General features: G+C 49.7%; 1 protein-coding gene across 5 annotated transcripts in view; it reads left to right on the plus strand.

The window, feature by feature from the left end:
• Positions 1 to 9,025: 9,025 nt before the first annotated feature.
• The window catches only part of RFX1 (regulatory factor X1), a 35,447-nt gene continuing 25,369 nt past the window's right edge, over positions 9,026 to 19,103 (plus strand). For 2 of the 5 annotated variants that reach the window (XM_024994860.2, XM_024994864.2), the window contains exon 1: positions 9,954 to 19,100. In XM_024994860.2, the coding sequence (XP_024850628.1) occupies positions 18,605 to 19,100 (496 nt within the window). In that variant the 5' untranslated portion in view covers positions 9,954 to 18,604. Of the gene's footprint in view, positions 9,529 to 9,953; positions 19,101 to 19,103 lie in introns of those variants that run through there. The other 3 variants (XM_024994861.2, XM_024994866.2, XM_024994865.2) reach the window with 3 other exon arrangements.

Raw genomic sequence — 19,103 nt, forward strand, 5'->3', positions numbered from 1 at the left:
TTCCTTCCTGATTTCTAGGAGGGTTTGTTTTTTTTTTTTAATTGTTGTTGTGCTGTTCATTTAAAAATGTATTTTTGGCTGCTCCACATGGCTTGCAGGATCTGAGTCCCTTCTCAGGGACTGAACCGGAGCCGTGACAGTGAAGGCTCAGAATCCCAACTGTTGAGGCAGTCCGAGCGCGGGTTGGAAAAGAATTTCCAGACACAGAGCATTTCAGAAGGGAGTGAGCTTTTATTAAGAACAAAGAGCAGAGAAAACGTGGGCACTGCGAGCACAGGGGGCCAACCTCCTGACAGACCAGGGAGAGTTGACAGCTTTCATGAGTTAATAGACTCAAGGCAAAGAAAATTCCTGCTGGAAGGGTGGCGTTAGATGACTGTCCAGGGTGCTATAGGGTGTTAACTGCAGTGGGCATCTTTGCCTAACTGGTATCAGCTTGTTAGTGATATCGGGGGGCTTTTGGCAATGGTTACAAAGTGGCTCAATCAGCTTCAAAGGTGACCTCTGTTCTGGGCTCCGTTTCTACGGCCTTGGCGCAAGGCCTTGTACCTGTGGCCTTGGGGGCAGGACTCAACACTAACCACTGGACCATCTGGGAACTCCCCTAGGAGCTCTTTATATACTAAGGAAGCTTACCATATGGTTATGAAATGTGTAGTAAATATTTTTTCCCAGTTTGTCCTTCCTCCAAACTTTTAAATTACTGACCACTAACATTTATTGAGGATTTGCTGTAAGTCTGGTTTTGTCTTACATACTTTAAAGACACTATCTCCCTTTTTTTCTTTCCTTTTTAAAAAATATTTATTCATTTGGCCGCATCAGGTCTTATTCATGGCACGTGGGAGCTAGTTCCCTGACCAGAGTTTGAACCCAGGCCCCCTGCATTGGGAGTGTAAAGTCCTAGCCTAGGGACCACCACGTGAGTCCCCACATCATCTCTTTTCAATCTTACTACCACTGTTTTTCATCTCTAAATACTACAACACAAAGTTCTGAAAATTTTCACACCTAGCAAAATATTCGATCATTTGTCAGTATCATCTAACACCAGAGCAAATATCAAGATTTCCCCAAGTCTCTGAAATGTCTTTTTAGAGATACTTTAGAGCAATGATGGCCAATTGAACTTTCTCTGATAAGAATGTGTTTTGCAACACAGTAGCCTCTAGTTATTAATACATTTGGCTGTTGAGTGCTTTAAATGTGTCCAGTGAGGGCTTCCCTGGTGGTCCAGTGGTTAAGAATCTGCCTTGCAAGGCAGCGAACGCTGATTCAACCCTGGGTCTGGGAAGATCCCACATGCTGCGGGCAACTAAGCCCCTGAGCCTACATGTCACAACTGCTGAAGCCCACATGCCATACAGCAACCGGAGAAGCCACTGCAACAAGAAGCCCTCACACAACTACAGAGTAGCCCCTGCTCTCTGCAACGAGTGAACGCCCATGCACAGCAACGAAGACCCAGCACAGCCAAAAAAAAAAAAAAATGTGTCCGGTGAGACTGAGGAACAGAATTCTTCATTGTATTTTATTTTAGTTTCTTTAAGTTTTAATAGCTACTTGGAAAATTACAGGCCAATATCCCAGATGAAGTTAAATGTGAAATGTAAACAAAATATTACAAATCAGGGACTTTGTGGTTAAGACTCTGCCTTTCCACTGCAGGCGGCTTGGGTTTGATCCCTGCCTGGGGAACTAAGATCCTACATGCACTGTGGCACAGTCAAAAAAAAATTAGCAAATCAAACTCAACAAGGAGTTAAAAGGATCACACACCGTGATCAAGTGGGATTTAGTCTAAGGATGCAAGCAAGTTCAACATCTGTGAATTAATCAATTTGATATACCACATTAATAAAATGATGGACAAAAATCATATCAAAACAATCTTCCAATCATGATGAAAAATCAAGAACCTTGAAACCCTGCCCTTGATGGTCTACAGAAAATGCTAACTTTGTTTTTGTAATCCCACCCCACCCCAAAACCTTGCTAACTTTGATTAAAACACTGAAACCCGGAATAAAAGATCAACAGATGCAGAAAAAAACATCTGACAAATTTCAACATCCTTTCATGATGAAAAAAAAAAAACTCTCAACAAACTGCTACTTAGAGGAAATGCACTTGAGGTAACAAAGGCCATATGTGACCAACCCACAGATAATATATTCAACACTGAAAACTTTTCCTCTAAGATTAGGAGCAAGACAAGGGGGCCCATTCTTACTGCTTTTATTCAATATAGCACTGAAAGCCCTAGCCAGAGCAATTAAGCAGGAAAAAAGAAATAATAGGCATTCCCTCCCTGTAAAAATAGCCACATAGGACTAGCAACTACCATGTGAGATGATGCAGGTTTAGAATCTGACTTCCTCACCCAAATATATCTCAGCTGTATGCACTGTCTCCATTCCTCCCCTCCCATTTAGCCCTCAGCATTTTGCAGTGTGACAGCTGTGCCCCCGCCCCTACAAATGTCACTGAACCCAGGTCTCAGCCGTCTCTGCCTCTTCCTAAACTCTGTCATACCTTCATCACGCAAAGCTCTGACTAGTTTTATTTCTGCCTCCTCCATCCCAGAGGGCTTCCCCTGTGGCTCAGCTGGTAAAGACTCTGTCTGCAATGAGGGAGATCTGGGTTCGATCGCTGGGTTGGGAAGATCCCCTGGAGAAGGGAAAGGCTACCCACTCCAGTATTCTGGCCTGGAGAATCCCATGGACTGTACAGTCCATGGTTGCAAAGAGTCTGACACGACTGAGCAACTTTCACTTCCACCCCAGATCCCCAGTTCCTTGTCCTTTCCAAACCATTGCCAGCATCTCTAAGGCATTTGCTACATGTTCCTGAACTGGTAAATATTCTTAAATTAATAGGATGTATCAGTTTGTATGTTTCTACAGTTTATTTTGCATGTTTATACAAGTGTGTTGTAATTTGCACAGTGAAGCTGTGTCCTAGATCTCCATCTGTATCTTTTTCAGTGATACACTGTGGTTTTTTTTTTTTTTCCACTGTGGTATTTTTTTGTTTATTTTGTTTTGTCTCTCTTTTTTTTAAAGCACATAGAAAGCATTTTTTATTAACTTCTTTCCTTCAGCTTCCTCCCCACAAGAAGATGTATTTCTGCTGGGAGTGGGAGTGCGGAGGGGTGGGGATAGGTTGACACTGGCTCATGCAGATTTAGGGCATCGTCTCTTAGATCTAACTTCTTATTTTCAAATCTCAGTCCATTTCACAGGTCTTCCTTCCTTTTAGTGCCTCCAGGAGTAGAGTCACAAGATTGTCTTCGTGTATCAAAATCCTGCTTCCAATATGTTTCCCCAAACCTGATTAAGTGCATGTTCCTGACATTGGGCTTCCCTGGTGACTCAGACAGTCAAGAATCTGCCTGCAATGCGGGAGACCTGGGTTTGATCCCAGGTTGGGAAGATCCCCTGGAGAAGGAAACGGCAACCTACTCCAGTATTCTTGCCTGGAGAATTCCATGGATTGAGGAGCCTGACAGGCTAATAGTCTATGGGATCGAAAAGAGTCGGACACGACTGAGCAACTTTCACTGTTCACTGTTCCTGACATTAGACTCCATTGTATTCATGCACATGTCTGCACAGTGTTTACATATCAAATATATATATATATATATATGCTGCTGCTGCTAAGTCGCTTCAGTCGTGTCCGACTCTGTGCAACCCCATAGACGGCAGCCCACCAGGCTCCGCCGTCCCTGGGATTTTCCAGGCAAGAGTACTGGAGTGGGGTGCCATCGCCTTCTCCTATATATATATACACATACCTATTGTGTACATAGTTTGAAAAATTAGAAGAACCAGCTTGCTAATCATTCACTACACCTCATGTTTAACAAGCAGAAATGCACATGCTTTTTGAGATGAATTTCCAGTGTAACAGAAGGACACCTTGTTTGTATTTCAATGTACCAAGTGGCAGATTCTTATTTCATTATTGTTGGCACTTTAGTGGCTGGCTCTTTATTTTTTTTTCCTCTATCTCTTTTTTAGCAAAATTCGATGGAGACTTCTCACTCTTGCCACGTGGGTCAGGTGTTGCTTTATTTTAAAATGCTGTAGTGTCTGGGTTTCACCCCATCAGCACCACAATTTTAGAGAGCTACTTCATTGCTTTCAGTGTTGGCTTAGTATTCTGTATCTTGCAGTTCTTATTTCATCTTTCTGGTCCCCTAGGGACAGACACCTTCATTGCTTCCAACTTCCTATTTCAATGTGCATTCTTTTCTGGTGCAAAACTCAGTGAATATAAAAACTTGGAACAGTTTCTTTACCACTGAGCTTTCCTGGTGGCTCAGTGGTAAAGAACCCGCCTGCCAATTCAGGAGACATGGGTTCAATCCCTGGTCCAGGAAGATCCCACATTGGGAAAGCAACTAAGCCTGTGCACCACAACTACTGAGCCTGTGCTCTAGAGCCCAGGAGTCACAACTGCTAAGCCCCTGTGCAGCAACTTCTGAAACCCACGTGCCCTAGAGCCTGTGCTCTGCAACGAGAAGCCTGTGCACTGCAACAAGAGAGTAGCCCCCGCTCACCGCAACTAGAGAAAAACCCTGCAGAGCCAAAAATAAAATAAAATAAAACTTGGAACAGAATTAGCCAAGTTGTAGTTCTCTCAGTTTAACAGGGATACAACAGCTAGTTTAAACGAAGAGACTGTTTGTCTCTGCTGGCAGACAGTCTAGCCATCCTGGGTCCTTTGGTCAGTTGCTCCACCATCCTCTAGGGCTGTCTCTTCAAGGACACTTGCCTGTGTCTGGAGACACCTTTGGGGCTTCCCAGGTGGCGCTAGTGGTAAAGACCCTGTCTGCCAGTGCAGGAGATGTAAGAGACATGGGTGCAATCCCTGGATCGGGAGGATCCCCTGGAGAAGGAAATGGCAACCCACTCCAGTATTCTTGCCTGGAGAATCCCATGGACAGAGGCGCCTAGTGGGCTATGATCCAAAGGGTCGAAAAGAGTTGGACACAACTGAAGTGACTTAGCATGCATGAACGCATGCACGCACACCCGGAGACGTCTATCTTTGGTTGTCACACCTGGAGAAGGGTTGTGTACTACTGGCAGTAGTGAGTGGTGGCCAGGAATGCTGCTCAGTTCTCCACAGTGCACAGAATGTACTCCGGGGGACAAAGAACAATTTGGCTTCAAATATAAATGACGTCACCCGCCCTAGAATAGTCCCCACTCCGTTTTGTCATGACTGACACGTGGAAGAGACTGAGACGGTTGTCCTGCAGCACACTCCACTCAGCTGTTTCCTAATGTCGTTTAGCTTGTTCCTCTATTCTTCCTATTTCCTGCAAACTGGATGTTGGGTGGAGAGATTTGATCAGAGTCAAGTTTAATGTTTTGACAAGGGGTGTCCTGGGAGAAGCTATAAACTTCCTTTGGTATCGAATCAGGAGGCCCAGGAGGCCTGAGGGTCCCTCTCCTGTGAGCTTTACTGCAGCTAATGCTGTTGATAGTCTGGCCTCCGTGATGAAGTCTGCACCCACACACCTAGTGAACCTTCTGAAACCCTGTGCATATCTCTCGCTCCATCATCTTCTCACCTGAGGCTTTTTAAAATTAATTTTTTCTTTTGCCTGTGCCTGGGTCTTCACTGCTTGTGTGTATGTGTGTTGCGATGGAGGGCGGGGTGGTGCTTTCTCCACTTTCTACTCTTCCTTGCAGTGAGCGGGCTTCTCATTGCAGTGACTTCTCTTGCGAGGAGCACAGGCTCTAAGGTTCATGGGCTCCAGTAGCTGCAGCATGTGGGCTCAGTAGTTGCGGCTCATAGGTCCCTAGAGCATGAGCTCAGTAGTTTTGATGTGCAGTCTCAGCTGCTCCAAGGGCATGTGGATCTTCCTGGACCAGGGATCAAACCCTTGTTCCCTGCACCAGGTAGGCAGATTGTAATCCACTGTGCCACCAGGAAAGTCCTCACCTGATATTTGGTAATACCCATTGATGATTACCCTCTAAATTAATTACTGCATTGGCTTTTGAAAAATGGTGATTTTTTTTTTTCTCCAATTCTCTCCTTCCTTCCACATTTTTTAGCTGGCATTCTTGGGCTCTTTGGTGATCAAGGAAAGCTACTACTGGGAAGGCCCGATCATGCTAATTCCTTACTTTTCATAAGTAACGTTTCCAGAAAGGAGTTAGTTAAGAGCTACTTCCAAAGGGTTAATGTGTGTCTGTTTTAACTTCCAAAGTGAAGTGCTCAGACTTTTTTCTTTTTTTGGCCCAGCAGCAGGATCTTAGTTTCCTGACCGGGGATTGAACTCAGCCTGGCGGTGAAAGTGTTGAGTCCTAACCACTGGACTGCCAGGGAATCCCCAAAGTGCACAGATCTTAAATAGAGAGCTCAGGGAATTTTGACATCTATATACCTGTGCAACTGCCACCAGATAAAAATATAGAGCATTTCTAATCCCACACTGCCTTTCTTGCCAGTTTTTTTTTTAATTGAAGGATATTTGCCAATTTTTTTTTCTCGTTGTTGTGCTGGGTCTTCGCTGCTGTGAGCAGCCTTTCTGTCGTTGCAGCAAGTAGCGGCTACTCTAGTTGCAATGTGCATGCTTCTTGTGGTGGCTCCACTACTTGTGGAGCACAGGCTCTAGGTGCATGGGCTTCAGTAGTTGTAGCACGTGGGCTCAGTAGTTGTGACGCACAGGCTTAGTCGCTCCCTCGCATGTGAGATCTTCCTGGATCAAGGACTGAACCCATGTCTCCTGCACCAGGAGGTGGATTCTTTACCACTGAGCCACAGGGAAGCCCCCCCACCCCAACCCCTGCCCACTCCCATTCAGTTATATAGAGTAGTTTTGATTGAAGAAATGATTTCCAGGTTTGGTTGGACCCAACTTGGGGTTCAAGGACTTCAGGAAGATGGGGAAACAGGTGGGAAGTAAAAATAGGGCTTCTTGCACCCCACCACTCAACATGGCTGGCTCGACACCCAAAACTGTCTCACAGAATTAGCTGAACGGGTTGAGTGACTTGCATTGCCAACCAGGACTTATTCTGGGCACTCCTTCCTGGAAGTCTCATTAATTCTTGGGGCTCAGTGAGCATTTCCAAGCAGACTGCTGCTTCTTGTCTTCCATCTAGGGTCACACCCAGGGGCAGCAAAGCACGCTGGGAAGTCCCAGAAAAGGAGACAGCCTGTCTGGGTGCTGCTGCCTTCTGTTACATGACCCCAGAGGATTCTCCTTTCCCTCCTGAGCCTTTGTTTGCTCACCTGGCAAGTGGGGGGAATATTCCACTTTGCTGGGTTCTTGGGAGGATTTCCACAGAATCTAACTACCTTTACGTTTCTGAACTCACCTCCCGGCGCTTTCCTCTCTGCTCATCCCACTCCAGCCAGATGTGTGATCCTGTCCTCAGATGTCTGCTCCTGCAGTTCCCTTAATCTCTGTTTTTTGGGGGCTTGCTTGCTTCTTCTTACCACTCAGGCTCGGTTCAAATGTAACCCATGTAAGTCCTCAGGTTACATGGGTTCCAGCATCACTTTTATCACACATAGTCTAATGTTGCTCTCACAGCTTTTCATTTTTTCTTAAGAGTCTCTGTTGCTGTTTTTTAAAGTATAGTTGATTGACAATGTATTAGTTTCAGGTGTACAACAGAGTGATTCAGATATATCTATATATATTTTAGATCTCTCTCTCTATATATATATAATTTATGTGTGTGTATGCACGCCCAGTTGCTCAGTCATGTGTGACTCTTTGCGACCCCATGGACTGTAGCCTGCCAGGCTTCTCTGTCCGTGGGATTTTTCCAGGCAAGAATATCAGAGTGGGTTGCCAGTTCCTCGTTCAGTAGATTTTCCTGACCGAGGGATTGAACTTGTGTCTCCTGCATTAGCAGGCAGATTCACTACTACTCAGTCACCTACATATTCTTTCTCAGATTATTTCCCCTTATAGGTTGCTACAAAATGTTGAATATAGTTCCTGTGTTAGATAATCAGTCCTTGCTGATTATCTATTTTATGGTTAGTAGCACCTCACAGCTCTTATGAACCTTTTTTTAAGATTTTTTTTAATGCGGACCATTTTTAAAGTCTTTATTGAATTGGTTACAATATCGTTTCTATCTTGTGTTTTGGGTTTTTTGCCAGAGGCAAGTGGGATCTTGACCAGGGATGGAGTCTGCACCCCCTGCATTGGAAGGCAAAGACCTATCCATTGGAACACCAGGGAAGTCCCATCCTAGACTCTTAAGTGTTAATGTCACTGCTTACTGTGTCATTTAGTAGGGAAGGGGGACTGCACTCCACACCCTGCAGGAAGTTATTTTAGTGCCCTTTGCAGAGATAGGCCCCAGGCAGTGGGAGTTCAGAGTCCTAACCACTGGACCACCAGGTAATTCTCTTATTAAGTCCCTTATTTGTGGTAGACCACAGACTCTAGGGATTTGTCTTCTTTTTTCACTTTTACTACCAGGGCCTTGCAGAACAAAGTGTAATGTTGGCAGAACTAGGAAACAGCAGCTCAGAGAGGTGAAGCCACTTTCTCAGTGTCACACAGCAGAATCTGAATTAGAACGTCAAGTTCTGAGTCTCTGCTTTCTTTTTCCTTTCTCCTTGGTCTCTGGTGGGAGTTGGAGCACAAAATTTAAAGTGTTAAAAAACTGTCATCAGGATATTTTTGAAGGTCAAAACTCATGCCAGAAAAAAAGAGTAAAAGGTAAGATTCTACCCTATACTTGCATGATTTCACTTCTCCCTAATCCCAGTCCTGACGGATTCTGTGTTTAAAATTTTGCTATTTTGTTCACTATGGATTTATTCCCCCCCATTAAATTTGATATTTTAAACATACTGCAATATTGCATTAGAATAGTATCCATCTTGATGGTCGAATTTTTGTACCAAAGACGCTCAATCTAATACAGATCCCGCTTCTGTCTCTTCTCCTCCCCTAGAAAAACTGAGGCACGTAGGAGGGCGGGAGTGGGGCAGGAACGGGGGAGGGATGGGAGAGCCGTGTGGAGCCTGGTTGAGCAATCCGAGCTGCCCCGGGAAGGGCTGGACGCTGACCTTTGCTTATCGCTCACGGTGGAAGCAGCTAATTAAGTCCCCCGCCTGTGGGAGACCTTTCGCAGGGCGGCCCGCACCTCCTGCGGGGCCGAGATAGCCGCGGTCGCCCCGGCAGCCGTGACCTTTCCCGGCCCGAGGCGGCGGGGAGGCGGGAGAGAGCCGGACGAGCCTAAGCGGAAGTGGTGGCGGGTGTCGCTCTGGGGCTGGGCCCCGGGATCGAACCCTGGTCTCGCATCCCCACCTGCATCCCACCGCCGTAGGGCAACCGCGTGGGGGGAGGAAAACAGCGCCTGGTGACGTCATCGAACCCGGAGCCCGGCCTCCGCCACCAACGTCACAGACAAACAGCGCTGCGTCACCGTATTCCTTCCCTGACGTCAGCGCGCGAGACCAAGAACTGGCCCACAGGGAAAGGGAGAAGTCTGAAGAAAGAGATCTTTCCTTTCTCGCTCTTTGCATTTGGTAAGGCGTTTAAAGTACGCAGGAACGGACTACCACTCCCAGGGGGGCTTTGCGTGGCGCGCATGCGTATAGGCGCCAGCTAGAGAGCGCGGCAAACCTTTGGGTTAGATTGACATCCCTTTAGTCTAACCAGAAGACAGGCTTTAAGGCAGCAAACCAATCCCGACCTCACAGACCCCACCCCTTTATTCTTAGCCCGACGCTTCCTTGGGGGAGTGACGGGCTCCACTGCCTTTGAGGGCTCAGTTTCCTTTGATGGACATTAACACCGGTGAATCAGAGCGCCGGGAAGTCAAGAGGGTGTTGAAAAGCGTGCCTTGGGGCCAATAGGTTAGCGGCAGGGCCTGGCGCCGTCCAATCACTTTTCCCGGTGTCGCCAATCACCCTGGACCCCGCCCCCCGAGCGTGACGTAAGTAGGGTGGGTAGCAACAGTTGCCCCGGTGAGGGAAACGGAGGCGCCATAGCCACGGTAGTCGTGGCGACCAAGCAACCCGGCAACGCGAGTCAACAACAACAACCGCCCGGCCGACCCCCACCCCCACCCCCCCGGCCCGGCCCGGGGACCCCGGCACGTTCTGTCCCCCTCCCAACATCGCCTCCGAGACCTCTGGAAAGCCCTTCCGCAGAAAGAAGTGGGAAGAAGCCGAGGTAACCCGGGCGGCCCCAGGGTGGCAGGCCGGGCCGGGGAGGGCGGCGGGGCCCGGGCGGCGGGTGTCGCTGTGGTCAGAGTCTTGGGGGAAGGGGCGGGCGGTCAAAATGGCGGCGGCGACCGTCGGGGCCGTGGGGGAGGGGGCTGGGTCCCGGCTGGGGCGACACCACCCGCCCCCGGGCCCAGCGGCCCGGCCCCCGCGAGGGGCGGGAGTTCGCAAGCCGGCGGCGAGTGGAGGTCGGCCGGCCCGGGCGGGGGGCTTTTATATGTCGGGAGGTACAAGGGGGCGGGACTTGGAGGGTTGGGCCAATGGGAGTGAGGGAGGGGCGAGGCGGGATCTAGGTGGATGGGCGGGGCCAGGCCGTAAGGTGTGGTTGGGGGCCGGCCGGTGCCCCAGGAACGGGGTGGGGCAGCTGCCGCCTAGGCCTTCCTGCTCCCTGAAGCACTGGAGGCCACCTGTGCCTCGTCATTTTAGAACCTGCCAGTACTCAGTGCCTGCCACATCTAGGCCTCAGTTTTCCATCCTGTAAAGTGGGTTCAGTCATTGCCATCTCTCCTCATTTTTTGCATTTCAGGCCTCCTAATTCCTTTCAGACATTTCTCTAGGGCTCATCCTTGAATTTTTTACTCCTATCTACTGTTTCTGAAAGTGTTTTATAGATTAACTGTTGGTCTTGATGTCAACGTTGCTGTTCCCTCCTAAATCTACCTTCTCTTTGAGAGGAGGTGAGGGTGGAGAGTTTTTTGAAGCTGCAGGCTAGGGGTAATGACTTTAGTCTGGATGATTTGGTTTGCAGAGAGCGAAGGCCTTGGCTGAGAGACATGATCTTGGGTGGCTGAGTTAGAGGAACCGAAACTTGATTGCTTCTCTGTGGGCAGCTCTAAGATCTCCTTCCTGTTGTCCCTGGGCAGGAGGCTTATTCCTGGAGATGGGGCCATTCCTAGCTTTTCAGCCTATCCTGGGCTTCCTCTCTGGGCATGGGGAGTAAATGGCTCCTGAGGAAGTTTCTGAAGCGGCTTCTCTTGGTCAGACACATGTTTTTGTGTCAATCAAGTTGGTGTCAGCTGGATCACATGTCACTGAAGAGGTACCAGCCTCCAGAGCCACGTGGGGAGGGAGCGGGGACACTGAGGTCAGAGACAAGGGGAAGTGCTCTACTTTGTTAGAGGAGAATCTGAGTGACTGCTTTGCTGGGCAACAAGATCTGCCAGCTTGGGGAAGATTTTTTTAAATAGCCAGCCAAGCCAAGTCCACTGTGCTTATTCTCCGTTTTGCTTTGGAGCTTGGCATCGGCAGGGCTGAGGGCAGACTGCAGCCATTTTCTTTTAAAATCAATCAATAAACTTCAAGGAGAACAAATGTTCCAGGTTCTCCTAAAGCTTTCCCCCAGAAGTTTGAGATAAGGCTGGGAGAAGGGATGTCACTTCTCCAGGGACTTTTCCCAGGTCAGGGGTGGTAGAACCTCTTGAAATTTAAGAAAAGGAGAGATTTAATTTTTCAGTAAAAATCTAGAAATAGCCAGGTTGTCAGATCATCAGCACCTGTTAGGCGAATTCTGATGCAGAAAGCAGTGTTACTGATGATCTAGTCTCATTGACTGCTTCTTCCACTCTCTGTGACCCCCCTTCCCCACCCCACCCCCCATATCTTAGGCGTTTGAAAGGCCCAAGCCCAGAGCAGTTATTAGACTCCAGAAGGGAATACTGGCTTTGGTTGCTTGCCTTTGAAACAATCAACTGCTCTCTAGCTGTGTGGTCCTGGGCAAGTAAGTTAACTTCTCTGGGCCTTAGTTTCCTCTCATCTAAACTAGGGGCAGTGATCATCGGTCACGATTTTAATCTCATGTTACGGTACTGTGGATCCCATAAAAGAATACATGTTGAGCATCAGATACATAGTAATTGCTCAGACTATGTTGACTGCTACTGTTATTATGACGATTATCACTTCCTGCTCAGCCCTTGGAATTATACCACTCACATTTATTTTTATCATCTCAAATCGGGTGACAGCCTAGTGGGTTTAAAGCTTGACTCACTTGCTGGTCCGTGTGGGCCGATGACAGGGATCCTGGGAAGCCGGGTCCTAGGACTCCAGTTTTTAGTGGGAAGGTGTCACTCTCCTAAGGCCCTTCTCCAGCCTTAGGAGAGGACCCAGAGAGAAAGTTTGTCCCTGGGCCCAGACTCAGACGCAGCCTTCTGGGAAGCAGCTGGATAAGCTGGGGCACTGGGTGTCATGGGAAAAGTGGGGATCTGAGAAAGGTGTCCCTGGGGCTAAGCGGCTCACCCTCCCCTCCTGCCACACACTCCAGCATCTTGGGGCTGAAAACAAGGGTTGGGCTAGACAGGACTCTTCCCCACTCCTCCACCTGCCAGGGATACCACCTCCAGAGAGCAACTGCTTGCTGCACAGTCTTCCTGGCCTAAGGGGTCTGTTCTGGATTTGGAGGCATCACCTGCCCCTGTAGCACAGCTGCAGGAGGCAGTAACTTTTCTGCAAGCCTCTCTCACCAGTTGGTAGATTTCAACCGTCTTTGACATTCACTAGCAGTGTGTTGTTCCCAGCATTGTGGACACTTATTTGGCAGTGAAAGTGGAGCGGAGTCCCAGCTGTGTGCTTGAAAGTGTTCTCGTAGCTGGGAATAGAGTGATGGGTGCCCTTACCTTGTGGAGGGAAGAAGAAAATAACCAAACAGGATACAGGGCCAGGGGAAAAAATGAAACAGGAGTATGTGCTCCAGAGGGCTTGTAAAGGGGGAGCTTGAGACCTGACAAGGTGACCTATGAGCTGAGATATGAGTGATAAGGAGCCAACAGGCGGAGGTGAGGAGAGCATGCCAGTAGATGGAAGAGCTGGGGCAAAAGTCCTGAGGCAGGGGGAGGCCTGGAGCGTTTGGGAAGGAGAGAGATTGTGGCTAGAACATTCAGAGTGAGAAACGGGCCTGGAAGGGGCCAGATCCCATGAGGCCCTGTAGGTCATGGGAGGGGCTCTGGTTTTTATTTATTCTCTGTTATGGAAAACATTGGAACCTTTTCAACAGAGGAGCGACACAATAGGGTTTGCGTTTCAAAGACTCTTATAAAGGCAAGAGTGAAGCCAGGAGCCAGTGATGAGTGGGTCCAGGCAAGAGATGACGGTAACCATCAATACTAGCATGGTATTGGTAAAGATGGAGGGAAAAGCCCAGCCTTAGGATCTGTTCTGGAGGAATTATTCAGTCAGTTCAGTTCAGTTCAGTCGCTCAGTCGTGTCCAACACTTTGTGACCCCATGAATCGCAGCACTCCAGGCCTCCCTGTCCATCACCAACTCCCGGAGTTCACTCAGACTCACGTCCTTCGAGTCCGTGATGCCATCCAGCCATGTCATCCTCTGTCATCCCCTTCTCCTCCTGCCCCCAATCCCTCCCAGCATCAGAGTCTTTTCCAATGAGTCAACTCTTCGCATGAGGTGGCCAAAGTATTGGAGTTTCAGCTTCAACATCAGTTCTTCCAATGAACACCCAGGAGTGATCTCCTTTAGGATGGACTGGTTGGATCTCCTTGCAGTCCAAGGGACTCTCAAGAGTCTTCTCCAACACCACAGTTCAAAAGCATCAATTCTTCGGCACTCAGCTTTCTTCACAGTCCAACTCTCACATCCATACATGACCACTGGGAAAACCATAACCTTGACTAAAACGGACCTTTGTTGGCAAAGTAATGTCTCTGCTTTTCAATATGCTATCTAGGTTGGTCATAACTTTTCTTCCAAGGAGTAAGCGTCTTTTAATTTCATGGCTGCAGTCACCATCTGCAGTGATTTCGGAGCCCCCCAAAATTGATAAGTCTTAAAAACTAACTGGTGGGACTTCTCTGGTGGTCAAGTGGCCAAGACTCTGTGCTCCCAATGCAGGGGGCCCAGATTTGATCCCTGGTCAGGGAACTAGGTCCCACATGCTGCCAATCCTGTGTGCTGCAACTAAGACCCGCACAGCCAAATAAATAAATGAATGTCTGGTGGTTAGGACTCTGCTTTCACTGCTGGGGCCCAGGTTCAACCCCTGGCTGGGGAACTAAGATCCTGCAAGCCACGTGGTGTGGCAAACAAACAAATAAAAACACCCCCCCACCACACCAAAAAAAAAAAAAAAAACAACCCAAACTGGATATAGAGGATGAGGGAAACTCACACTGTTATATTTAATTTCCCCATTCCCCCAAAAGTTCTTTTTTGAAGCCAGTCTACAGGTGAGGAAAGTGAGGTTTTCTTTTCATTTCCTTGGGAGGGTCTTGTCCCAGATGTAAACCATTACAGCTAAACCTTCACCTGTTTTTTACTGTCTGTGATCTGAGAATGTTTTTACATTTTTAAGGACATTTTGTGACATGAATAATATATCGTGATATGTGAAAATTATGTAAAATTCAAATCTCAGTGTCTAGAAATAAACTTTTATTGGCACACAGCCACGCAACTGCTTGTTTACATATTGTCACGGCTGTTTTCACAGTCCAGTGGCAGAGCTGAGTCACTGGAATAGACTTGTCTGTCCTTGGAGTCAAAAATCTTGACTTCTGGCTGGCCCTTCACAGAAATATGCCAGCCCCGTCCTAAAGAATGGATTCAAACATTCTCCAAAAAACAGGTGTTGGCTTTGAAGATAGGTGCAGCCACTGGTGCATTTTTTGGCAGTTTCATTGCTAAGGAACAGATTTGCTGAGTCATGCTCAAATAGATGGAGAACACACCTCATCCTGTATAGATATTTGTGACTTATTCCTCTCCAGGGAACACCCTACTGAACTCTGCTCAACCTAGCCTTCCACAATTGGAAAAAATAAAAAGGGAGGTTCCCCGGTGAAATAATTATGGGAAATTTGGCATTCTGTATCATTCTTCCTGGAGACTAACAATGACAATGCTGAGAAGGTCTCCAGTAGAGAAGCTGGCTTAGCTGTTTTACCCATCTCCCCTTCCCCATTTTGAGCTCAGTTGTGTCCATGCCACCTCCCCCTGTCCTCGAGTGGAGACAAGGAGGCCTACAGGGTTTGCACCTTGAAGGGGAGAAAGCACCGGCAAGCGTGGAGGTTTTAAAGCCCTTTTATGGTGGGAGGGGCCACAAGGGGCCACCTTCCTAAGGCTGGGAAAGTCCAGGCCAGGGCTTCTCAGTGCCCTGTACAACCTGCCCCAGAATTATCCTGGCGACTAGCTCAAACGGCAGACTCCAGGGTCATCCCAGACTCTGTCAGTGGGCCTAGGAGTCTGCATTTAACTGACTCCCCAGGTGAGGCTGATGAACACCAGAGTCAGAATCTCTGCTTGGTGCCTGTTTCTAAGAGCTTGAGGATTGCGTCTCTCTCCTTTCCCCTCCAACCCCATGGATGCTTGTTGAGTGAATAATGATAATAGCAACTTCTACTTCTCAGTGCTTATTTGGTGCTCTGCTGATCACATTGGATCTTTGCAACAGCCCTATGAATCAGGTGTTATCATCCCCACACGAAAGATGGGGAAACTGAGGCCCAGAGGACAATCAGTTACATGTTTTAAGAGACATGAATTAAGAGACAGGCCAGGGTTCAAGTGGAAGTGAGTCTGATACTGGTAGACAGGCACTGATCAGCAGCAGTGACTTGAGCATCCGATCTGGACCAGGGTTTGAACCCAGTACTGCGAGGAGGTCTGAGGAGGTGGGCCCCTCTAATACTGGCAGGAAAGAGTTTGGGGAGGGCAGGGGCTGGTGGGAGATGTTTTCCCTGTGTGCTTGGCAGGCAGTAGCCTCTCCCTCTCCAGGTGAGCAAGTTCTCCCTGCTACCTGAGTCCCTGGCAGGCCACCTTTCCATCCTGCACAGTGGGCAAGTCCAGAACCACTCCCTCAGACCTGGACCAGGGCCCTTGTCACTGTCCCTCTCTCTGTAATGACCAGGCTTGGCAGGGAGGGTGGCCTCAGGGCTCTGCCAGCTCTGTTCACACCAGCCATCGGAGCCTGGCATACCCAAGCCTACCAAGCCCACCCGAGTGCAGACAGCAGCCCTTGTTTCCTTTGTACTTAGCAGCCCAAAGCAGGGAGGCAGGGCCTGGAGGCTTGTAGTCTTGCCTAGAGCCTTGTTCAAGGGCCCCGGGCAATGAGGGGAACCAGAGCCATTTCTTAAGTGCTCAGGCTGCACCAGGAGCTTGGCCAAACACTGCCCACACCATCAGACGGAGCTCTGCAGCAGCCTTGCACCGTAGGCCTGCTACCCTCCCATTGCACAGATGGGGCAGTTGAGGCCCAGGGAGTGGACACCCTCCTCGCAAGTCACACAGCGGGGAGGTAGTCAATTTCAAGTCGTGCACAGGCCCATCCAGGGTTTGTGACTCACCTGCCTTGCCCCCTGCTGACCTGGATTCCTCTTGGGTTTGGCATCCAAGAGCAGAGTCCAGATCCCCAGAGAGCGAGATACAGGGAGGTGCGAAGAACACAGGCACCACGGTGCTGGCTGGCCTGCTGTCTCCCTTGGGCTGCTCTGGTGGGCTCCCCGCCCCTGAGTTCTGCTGCTCCAACCAGGCCTTGGGTAGGTGGCATTACCTCTGTGGGTGGGCCTTAGGTGTCTCCATCTGAAAAACAGGAAAGATGCCATCTACCGACTATGAGCCCTGGGCCTGGCTCCCTGAGTAGGGCTGTGGGCTAACAGCACATATCTGGGGGTCAGAGAGACCTGGCTTCAAATCCTTTTTCTTGCTGGTTGCCGCCGCAGGCCTGTGTGCAGGTCACTCCTGAGCCTTGTTTTGTTCATGTGTGAAATGGGCACAGTGGCTCCTCCCTTGCCAGCCTGCTGTGAGGAGGTAATCACAGTGATTACCTGGGGTTTCTGATCACCAAGTAGCAGTTATTTTTCTCTTTCCCTTGAAGATCTTTTTTAGTCCCCCTGCAGCTGGCTGGCCATGGCACACAGGTGCTCGAGGATTATTGCAGAAGAGCCTCTGGCTCAGCCCTGCAGTGTCACGCTGCTGAAGGCCACAGGTCACCGCGACCCCGCAGGCAAAGCTCTAACACTGAGATACGTCTAGGGCCATCAGGGACCACGTAACTGTGAGGGGTGGAGCTTCTCTTAACCACTCCTGCATTTGTTCCACTGTCCCTAGAAGCTCCTTAGTGAAGGAGTCAGGAAACCGGTGGCCCACTCCCTGCTGAGGCGGGGCTCAGCGAGGGGCAGGGCTTATACTGACGATTTGCCTCACTCACAGTACTTGCCTCACAGCGAGCGCCTGAGAGAGGCACCACAGACAGTTAGCAGCCAGAAAAGCTGCCTCTGCATGGTCAGGTGGGCCCCATTCTGAAGTCAGCAGGGCCTACCAGGCCTGCTCTGTGGCCAGGGCCTGCTCCCAGCCCAGTCGCCCCAGGCCCTAGAAGGCCACTGTTCAGGGAGGAGCTCACATCTGGCGTCGCCACCTACAAATGCTCTCATTTCTATGGCCGCAAGCAGCTCAGGGGGCTTTTTGGACTCAAAACACCTTCCCCGTGGCTGGCATTCCGCACCCCCCCCCACCACCCCCGCCTCAGGGAATGACACTCAGCCAAGAATCCAAGCCTAGATGGCAGGCAAGGAGGGGACTGGAAGAGGCTGGCTGGGGGACAGCTTTCCCCATGACCTTCCTTCCCAGCAGTTAGCCCAGTAGTCCAGTGCTCAGAGTGCCCAGGGTTCAGACTCAGTCCCACCTCTTCCCTGCTGTGTGACCTGGGGCAAGCTCCTTAACCTCTCTGAGTCTCAAGCATGGATGCAATTGTTGCAGAGTTTTAAATAAAGTAATGTAGAGACTCGGAGAAGGCAATGGCACCCCACTCCAGTACTCTTGCCTGGAAAATCCCATGGACGGAGGAGCCTGGTAGGCTGCAGTCCATGGGGTCGCTAGGAGTCGGACACAACTGAGCAACTTCACTTTCACTTTTCACTTTCATGCATTGGAGAAGAAAATGGCAACCCACTCCAGTGTTCTTGCCTGGAGAATCCCAGGGACGGAGGAGCCTGGTGGACTGCCGTCTATGGGGTCGCACAGAGTCAAACATGACTGAAGCGACTTAGCAGCAGCAGCAGCAGAGACTAGATTCTGTGTGCTTCCACTACCTGGAGTAGGGGTTTGATCCCTGGCCGGGGAACTAAGATCTCACATGTCATCCAGCATGGCCAAAAAATTAAAAAATTAAAGTTAATTGTAAAGAAAGTACGCAGGACAGTGCCTGCAGGCACTCTCAGGAGAACTGTATAATTTGTTTCTGGGCAAAAGTCGGAGGTCTCCCAGCCCAGGGGTCCCCCAGGCGCTGGAGCCTGCGAAGGAAGACGGCAGGAATCCTGGGTCAGGGTGAGTGGAAGAGGTGCAGACCAGCCCTGGTCCATCCTCAGTTGCTGTGCAGCAGCGGGTTGGTTAGATCTTGCCACCAGCCTCGGAATGTAATTAAGTTGCTGATGAACCCAAACGTGTCTCTGGGGAGCCAGGAGCTGTCCCTGGTTTCCTCTGCCTGTAGATTAATTCTTGTTTTTCCTTATTTTTCTCCTTCCTCTTCTCTCTCCCCCCTCCCTCCTTCTTCCCAAGCAAGCAAAAAAAAAAAAAAAAAAGCCTTATTTATTATCATTTTCCCCACTGTTGGCATGGCAACACAGGCGTACGTTACTGAGTTACAGGCGGCCCCGCAACCATCCCAGCCACCACAGGCTCCGCCGCAAGCCCAGCCGCCACCGCCGCCCTCTGCGGCACCCCAGCCCCCCCAGCCCCCCGCCACCGCCGCCACCCCCCAGCCCCAGTATGTCACCGAGCTGCAGAATCCGCAGCCCCAGGCACAGCCACCGGGCAGCCAGAAGCCGTATGTGACAGAGCTCCCGGCTGCCCCCACGCCCTCGCAGCCGGCCGGCGCACCCACCCCGTCCCCGGCGTCCCAGCAGTACATCGTGGTCACCGTCTCCGGTA

The sequence above is a fragment of the Bos taurus genome, chromosome 7 (assembly GCF_002263795.3).
Source record: "Bos taurus isolate L1 Dominette 01449 registration number 42190680 breed Hereford chromosome 7, ARS-UCD2.0, whole genome shotgun sequence".
In the NCBI taxonomy this organism is placed as follows: Eukaryota; Metazoa; Chordata; class Mammalia; order Artiodactyla; family Bovidae; genus Bos; species Bos taurus.